Source organism: Pagrus pagrus, assembly GCF_965226575.1.
Source record: "Pagrus pagrus genome assembly, chromosome: 2".
Classification (NCBI taxonomy): domain Eukaryota; kingdom Metazoa; phylum Chordata; class Actinopteri; order Spariformes; family Sparidae; genus Pagrus; species Pagrus pagrus.
Window position 1 is genome coordinate 33,621,539 of NC_140186.1, and position 9,015 is coordinate 33,630,553.

At 39.7% G+C, this 9,015-nt stretch overlaps 1 protein-coding gene across 2 annotated transcripts; it reads right to left on the bottom strand.

Annotated features, from left to right (window-relative positions):
* Positions 1–6: 6 nt before the first annotated feature.
* LOC311272786 (uncharacterized protein) lies at positions 7–8,966 on the bottom strand. 2 transcript variants are annotated; one of them, XM_084379458.1, is made up of 5 exons: positions 8,850–8,966; positions 8,258–8,417; positions 5,900–6,013; positions 4,816–5,443; positions 7–3,763 (listed from the first exon to the last, which is right to left on the bottom strand). In XM_084379458.1, exons 2-5 carry the CDS (start codon positions 8,402–8,404, stop codon positions 3,549–3,551), a joined length of 1,104 nt encoding a protein of 367 aa, XP_084235584.1. In that variant the 5' UTR covers positions 8,405–8,417; positions 8,850–8,966; the 3' UTR covers positions 7–3,548. The 2 variants fall into 2 exon arrangements, with proteins under 2 accessions (XP_084235584.1, XP_084235583.1); XM_084379457.1 differs by having other exon boundaries at positions 8,258–8,472.
* Positions 8,967–9,015: the final 49 nt, after the last annotated feature.

Here is a 9,015-nt window from a genome sequence, read left to right on the forward strand (position 1 = left end):
TCAGAATCAGAATCAGAATACTTTATTAATCCCCGGGGGGAAATTGTTTTAGTTCCAGATGCTCCGTGCAAAGTAGAGATAAAATACAGCATGAATGGAACAAGAGATAAAGATATAAATGCAATAATAGAGTAGACAACAAATAAAATAAAATAAAATAAAATAAAATAAAATAGAATAATAAAGTAGACAATCTCAATCTCAAGTGTACAATGACCACTCCAAGTATGTACATATATACAGTGCAATAAAAAATATGGTATATGTGAAATATACATAGATACACATATATACTGTATATATATATATATATATATATAGCCATTTGAGTCCGATCAGAGGGAGGAATTGTAAAGTTTAATGGCCACAGGTAGGAATGACTTCCTGTGGCGCTCAGTGGTGCATTTCGGAGCAATTAGTCTCTCGCTGAAGGTGCTCCTCTGTTTGACCAGAGCGTTGTGGAGAGGGTGAAAGTCATACAGCAGTTTCGCCCGCAACTTGGACAGCATCCTCCTGTCTGACACTGCTGTCAAAGTGTCCAGCTCCACCCAGCACAACGTCACTGGCCTTCCTGACTAGCTTGTTGAGTCTGTTGGCACCTGCTACTCTCAGTCTGCTGCCCCAGCACACAACAGCAAACAGAATAGCACTGGCCACCACAGACTCATAAAACATCCTCAGCATAATCCAGGAGATGTTAAAGGAGCGGAGCCTCCTCAGAAAATAGAGGCGGCTCTGTCCCTTCTTGTAGAATACCTTTTGCTCAGTGTATGCTGGGATAGACTTCTAGCAAGCCTCCTGTGCCTCTGAACAGGATAATGGACGGATACAAACCTCTTGATCACATTTATGTGCAATAATCACTTAAATAAACATACATGTTTCACATACTAATCTGAAGTACTCATCCTCCGAAAAATGTGTTGCTTCCTGTTACTTTGCTTTGATGTTTCTGCAGAATGATGTCAGTGCAGTTTGTTTTCATGTTGATCTGTTGAAGAGGGAGCGTTTCTCTTTTCTGTCTCCCTTAAATCTCGGTATCGTACGTATGAGCAGGATTTTATGACATCACAACTAGTTTGGAGTCAATCGTACTTCAAGGAGAAAATCTTCATATCAGGTAAAACATTCATCCACTCTAGTTTTATATACTATGTACATATGTTTAGTGGTCCTTAATGGCCTTAAGATAATTGAATGATGAATGTAGTAATGTTAGTGGTGTAAGTAATACAAAGCAGTGTGCATGTGTTGTGTGTCATGTGATTTAACAGTTAATTACTGGGTAATAAAAACAGATAATTGAATGCCAGATTGTGGAAAAGCCCTTTGGCTGGTGTTTATCCTCCTCCAGCATGACATTTGTGTTATTATTTTACATTTACAGCTACAGACTTGATGGACTATTGTTAAATAGGTTTCCTTTAAATAACTTACCAACATTTATAACCTGACTTGGTGCCTCATTAGAATATGAGAAACCCTTGTGCATTAATCTTGCATTATTGCCAATAAGGAAGGCTAAAAACCATCTCAGTGGCTTTTTAGCAACAACCCAAAACTATTATGTGATTTGTGCAGCATCAGCAAATGATTCATTTAAAGAATGACCTACTTACTAACTTTTAAGACCAGATTATTTAAATTATAATGGGAAAGGTGGTGTTATTTGTCATGTTGAACTGTTTTCCTCTCCATGTAAAGGACAAACATGTTGGATATTATCTCCCACTTAATGCTGCCATCTGCTGTTTTCTGGAAGCTTTGGCTCTAAAACGGCATCTTGTTTGGTTCAGTGAAACAATCCTGTCCACCAACAACAGTGTCATGTGGTGGCAGTAAAAATATTAGTGCTCAGATATTGACACTCATGACCCCTCTCTCTGGTATCCTGTGGTTTCCTGGTTGGGTAGTTGAACTAGTGATTTAAAGAAAACCACATCAGCATGAAGAGTAGGTCCTGCAGCATTGGTTTTAATACAAGTTTACATGGCTGACATAATAAAGAAATCGACCTGACCTGTGACCACTGCTCAGTTACTTGGTCCACGTTAACAGGTTATATTATAAACAATGTCACAAAATGTACTGCATATACTGTATTCATAGGTCTATGTTGTGCCATTTAATTCTATTTAATAGTTTTTGAAGTCTGTATTAAAACAATAGTCGGGTGCCCATATGAACACAGAAATACATTTTTCTTTTTATAATCATTCCTGCAGTTTCATACTGCTGTTAAAAGATCCCTGCCTAATGCTCTGACACTCTGGTCGACTGGTAAGTGATGAGGGACAAACTCCTCAGTGCTTGTTCTGCGCAAAACATATAACAAAGTTTATCTGAAGTTAATGATAACTTTTTTGGGTTCTTTATTGTATTTGTACTATAAATACTTATATGAACTAAAGATAAACGAGATGTGACTCACTACACAAAGCAACGCAAATACACCCAAAGATATCAAAGGGATACCATCTCAGTAAACCTCAGTATGGCAAAATCTTTGACAGTGACAAAATTCAGATTTAGTTTGCTTTTTTCTCTTTTTCATGGTTTTGCTTAGGGGTGGACCAGGCTCGCTTTTTTTTGTTAGTTTTGTTTTTATCACATTACTAACACATCTGGTTTATTCAAAATAATTATAATTATTTGCATGGTTTCAGCCTGTCAATCTAAAGTCATTTTTATTATAATTGATTTAAAATAATAAAATCTGAAATAAAAATTTGTTAGACTTTATAATTTGTCATTTAAGATTAATTTGACAATCACTGTATGACATCTTTATGTTAACGTAAAGTTATTAAAAATCATTTCTTTTCTTTGATCTCAGTTGAGTCCGTGTTTGCTGACAGACTTCATTATCACATTCTATTATCGGTCTTAGTTGACTTATTTTGTATTTCCAAAGTTAAAATTACGATCTTTACAAGACCATTGCATTAAAATTACAATGATTTCAGTATGGAAAATAATATTAAAATGTCCAGAAATATTATATTCTGACAGTCCACCTCCAGGCAGGACTTAGATCTATCTCAATCCTTTCAAGTTCATTACAAATCACTCACCCTGATCCCCCAACAAAAAATCTTGACATTGCATAAAACGTCAATCAAATCAGAATGCAAACATTTGAAAACAAACTGTGTCGACTGACAACAGCTTTACAAAGTGTTCCTGAGCCCAGGTAGTAACCTCTCCCCATCATTGCTTGTGAACGACTGAGCCTTTTCGAGGATGCTCCACAACTTTTACAGTCTGTTGTTGCTCCCAACCCAACTTGTTTGAAATGTTTTGCTGCCATCAAATTTAGAATAAGAATATATTTACAAAAATCTCTGAAGTTGTTGAGGTCAAACATTAAATATATTGTCTTTGTACTGTTGTACAATGTTGTAAATATTTGCTAATTACCACATTCTGTTTCATCTATGTTTTATACAGTGTCCCAACTTATTTGGAGTGGGGGTTGCATCACTGTAAAGAGCACTTGCATTACAATATAAAGTATGTTATCAATACAAACCCCCACATCCAAAACTCTAGAACACATAATCCAGCATGATATGTGTATGAGAATAACTTGGAGTCCTCCGTGGTATCATCTTGAGGACGTTTTCTTTTAAGTCCACCGTCCACCAGCTCCTCAGCCTGCCGCAATATTTGGCTGCCAAGTAGAGCGCTCCAGCACAGAGAAGAACCTTGATGAAGCTGAATCCACCACCTCCATCCCCTTTCTTGACTTTTGCTTCAAAATCTAGAAACATAAATTCACAAAGCAGCATTAAAATGTGACCTGTCATTATTTTCCAGCATAAAATAAGATGGACTCTTACATTAAGGCTGATATAAATTCTGTGTTAAGGTGGTAGTGGATATGAATTATAGTTGACATGAGGGGAATTTTGTGTATGTTGCTCACAGCTGTACCAACCTTCCTTTGCAGACATTATGCCCCTGTTATGACATACCCAAACACCTTTACTGTCAACAGCTTTCATATGGACTATTTCTTCAGCATAAAGAGGTCCTGTGATGGCATGTTCTGTAGAGTATCCACAGCCAATGAGGCATTTTCATTCGAAAGATGCACAGACAAGTTATCTAAATGTTACTTTTCAACACTGTGAGCAGCACAAATAACATTGCTTTAAAGGCCAATGTACTGAGATGGTGGCAGAAGATCTGAAAGGCAGATACAACTAGAGCAGTGATTCTCCAAGTGTGGGCTGTGGCCACCTGGTGGGCAGGAAGGTACTGCAAGTGGGCTGCAAGTGCTCATTTACAATAAATAAATAAAAAGGTTTTAATTTTCAAATTTGAAATTAAGTTTGAAAATCATTACAATTGACTATTTAGAGAAGAGAAAGTGATTAAAAAAAGGGTGTTTATTCTATTTTACTCTTCATGTTTCCCATTGATCCTGTTGGCAATGTAACGTAAATCTAAAAATTGCTATGTGTATGTGGATGGATTATTAATTTGAACTAGATTGCCTTAGGCTCATGTTCACATAAAATTGTTCTGTTTAAAAAATTGTGCTTGTGATTAACAGTTTGGGTGGTACCCATAAGATTTTCCAATTGGATCATGTCACTGTGTGGGAATTACTGAACGAAAGGTCAGAGACAAAAAATGTCATTTGAGTGAACTGACCCTTTAGTCCCTGTAGCTGTGACACTAGCCACTCACACATTCTGCGGTTAAACACTTAAAAAAACAATTTTATTGAGATGTTGATTGTAATTAAATACTGTAATACTAGAGAGACGTACAGAAGTGTGAGAGACACGCTGACTACACTTTTACCTTTATATATCTGCTTCGGCTCCCAGTAACTTTGCCTCACAGCTCTTGCTCTCTTGATGGTTTTAAGGCTCCTGTCACTGTAGTTAGCCGCAGGTCTGCTGGTTTTGTTGACAGTGTAGTGCACTTGCTGGTCATAGCTGAAGGGCTTTATGTTGACACCTGGCTGCTGGTCGAAGGCTTCTGAGAAGGACTGGAAGTCACTTTGCATTGTTCTTGCCATAGATCTACTGTAGGTCTCTAAAGTGTTGAACATTTGCTGGTATGAATCTTCTGAGTAGTGTGTCTCTTCTATATTGTTAGCCTGAACCACCTGAAAATCACTGTAGTAGCCCATATCTTTGAGAAAGGTGGTGAGACCTAGCTGCGGGCTCTGCAGAACTTGAATCAGTTCAAAGCTGATTTCATAAGTCCTGTCAGGACTGAATCTCCCAAAGGCTTCTCCGTCATGCTCTGTGACGTAAACCGTCTCTACCGTCCTGGTTCTCACATGGTAACTGATGATGATGCGGTCTATATTGTTATCGCCATGGTAACTATTCATCTCATAATTGTCCCTTACATATGTCGGGAGGTTTGCAGCAGCTGGGAAAGTTTCTGCGTTCAGGTTGCCAACTTCATAGTACGCAAGCTGGAGAGAGAGATATAGAAGGATGAGAAGGAGAGAAAGAGATTAACAAATGGTTCAGAGTAAAGGTATGATCATTGACTGTCAACAAAAATATGGAAACATGAGTGAAAATAATGGCATTAGGCAGTTGTGGTACATGGCTCAAAAATATTCATTCATACAGTCACTACAACTATTTAGTATTGCACTACAAAGTATTGCACCCCCCACTTTAGCAGGACCTCTGCTAAAACGTTTAAGTCTCCAAGATGAAGTTTAGATGACCCTGATGACATCATCAGGGTCATTTCATCAGGGCTTGACAAAGCTGCTCCAGAGGCACAAAAAGTTTACACCCCTGATTCCACAGGCTATGCAGTATTCCTAGTGAGGAGCAAACTGATCGCTATGTGTTGAATGATTAAAGTACCCCTTTAATAAAAGATAGAAAACTAAACAAACAAACATATCACAAACCTGTCTCTTACTCTGGCGCCTCTTTGGCCTGTCCAGCACAGGCAGAAGTTCCTCAATATTACCAAACAGGTGGAAGCCGTAGACACCTTTCTCTGGTTGACAATCTGGCACCAGCTGTGGCAACAGACTCTGGTCACTCTACATACAGTATTAATTGTACTTACTTCTGTCTTAAGCCCCTTTTACACAGCCTGTTACTCCACCATGTGGTATTGTATAAAAGATACAAAGGCAGAGTGGGGAGTCTGTGTTGTTCCACCTCAGCCGGCAATGGAGAGAGTAACAACACAGAATCAGCGTCAATGTGAAAAAGGGGGCGTGCAAGTCAGGGCGTGTTATGTGTGTGACCCACAACTTGGAGATTTAAGAAGCAGCTAACAGCAGTTAGCAGCCAACGCAAAGAAGAAGAAGAGAAACCAAAAAAGGTCTGCCAATTGGCGAGACAACGAGGTCTGGGAGCTCCTTGTCCTCCGAGCAGAGGATGAGATCAACTGCCATATAACAGTAAATGGTAACTAACTGTTACTGCCATGTTGTACCATTCTTATTGTATAACAACCATTGCCTGACACATATGTAAAACGTCACACCAGATGCTGTCGGTGGGCGTCTGTGGCCCTAGTTGGTTCTTGTCCGCAACTTTTTGGCCAATTGGTCATATTAAATAGGTGGGGGAGGCCCTTTGTGAAAGAAATCACTCTGAGTGGCCATTCAGCTACACCAATAAGTGTACAAGAGGAGAAATGGACAAAGAAAGCGAAAGCTCTCTGACCCCGTTGCTGCAATATCCCCTATTTTCAAAAACATAGTGTAGTTTGTTCTTATTTTTGGAGTGTTATCTCCTCTCACACAGGCGCAGAACGTACGAGCGAGTTGTCTGCAGGCTGTAGTCTTTGTGGTGTGTTCAAGGGCTGCTTTTTGGCAAAGACACAGGCAATGTGAGGTGACGCAACAGTCAAGCTGCTCCACCACTAGGTCTTTGATGTCAGTTTGGAGTGTCTGGGCCCGCACACCTTACACCTCTTTTACCTGCAGAATAGCGGCATTCCATCTATAAATCACACACTGAGGCAGCGTAATGCCACTCTTAGGCTCACTGTAAATAAAGGCAGCGTAGAGGAAGGGTCTTTGTTGCTAAGGTATTGCCTGATCTCTGTGTAAAAAGGGCTTTATACACATGAATTAGATTGGAAACTGCTGAATAGGGCTATTCAGCTACAGCTAAATATAGGCTATATAATGTACACCAATCAGCCAGAACATTAAAACCATTGACGGCTAAAGTGAAAAACAGCAATCATCTTATTACTGTACAATGTTCTGCTTTGAAACCTTGGGTCCTGGCATTCATGTGGTTGCCACTTGACCAGTGTTGGGCAGGTTACTTTCAAAATGCAATATATATATATATATGAGCAGGCAGACGAAGGATCTGGTCTTCAGGTCTGATATATCATGAGATAGGAATAACTATTTTTAATTGTAAGCTTAGTCATATGAAACACAACAGACCTATACCTTGTATTAGTAGCCTATAATGACATGACAATTTACTTTTATTTTTAGACCGCAGAACAAGGAATGCATGGCCATAAGTGATTCAACACTGTAAATGAAATTGTGCTCATCATTAGGCTACGAAATACGGCTCATTTCAGTCACACAGAGACTGGACAAACAACTAATAATATGTTATAACACGCAGAGCCTATATTAATATGGTCATGTTGGAGTGGGTGGATTCTTAAAAAAACAACAATAAATGCTTCACTTCTGTCGGTAACACGGATTGTAATGTGTTTCATGACATAACTGTAGTAATATATTACTGAAATATTATTAGTAATGTGTTATATTACTCTGTTAGTGCTAAAAGAAATATATTACTGTACCCCCAACACTACACTTGACACACACAACCCTTCCAAACACTGTTGCAGACCAAGCACACCGCCTCATGGCAACAGCTCCTCCTGATAGCAGTGCCCCCCTGCAGGACAATGGTTACTGTCCCACTGCAAATCCACAGAGGGGCCTCCATGGATTGGATTTATTTCAGGACATCCCACAGATGCTTAATCAGACTGGGATTCGCGGAATCTGGAGATCTCTGACCATTCCTGAGCAGTTTTTGAGTGCCATTGCCATGAGGGGGTGTACTTGGCCTGCGACATTGTTTAGGTGAGTGGTGTGTGTCAGGTTGCATCCACATGAATGCCAGGACCCAAGGTTTCCCAGCAGAACACTGCATTGCAACAAGATGATCACAGTTATTTACATCATATGTCAGCGGCTGATCGCTGCAAGCATCAAGCATTGCCAAGGCGAACAAGTAAATATGTGATTTAATTGTCTTACCTTCATGGTGACCACACAGTCAACCAGTTCACAGGTCACACAGTGGTTAGCAAACCAAAACAGGAGCTGCAAGCCATGTCGTGGAAAAGGACGGCCAAACCATGAACTCATCAGGTGCTCCAGAGTGCAGAGCTGCCAATGAACCATAGTGGGGCTGAGGCTAACACACACGCACACACACACAAACAGACACACGCACGCACATTCACTTAAATCTGTATAAACACAAAAAAGATAAAAGGAAAGACCTCTTTAACACTAGCAGGTATACAAATACATTCACCATACATTCATATTTCACACTAACAAACACACATGGTTTAAACCTGGCTGTCCTCTTATTAGAGCCAGGTCTGTACAAAGTGGGAATGGAGGTCTCGCGAGGACACTGCAATACTACCCGGTCTGAGAATTGCGATTACAGCATTTTCTTAAATCGGAACTAAACCAAGTTCTGAAAAAGAAAAAGTTGACTTGAATACTAGCTATAACAAAGGCTATAAACAGCGCGGGTAGGCCACTAACTGTTACATTTGATACAATGATGTAATAAAAGGCAGCATTTGCAACAACAAATGAGGTTGAAACTTACGGTTGATATAAAAAGATAAGTGGTGGATGTTGGCTTGTTCAGTCTCTGCAGTTGTCTGTGTTATTATTTCTCAGCTCTTCCTATAATCGTCACCAGTCAAAATGAAAACAGTCTGCAGCGCCGCCCCCGTCTGTGTCACGTCTGTGTCCACATGCGTGCTCGTTCA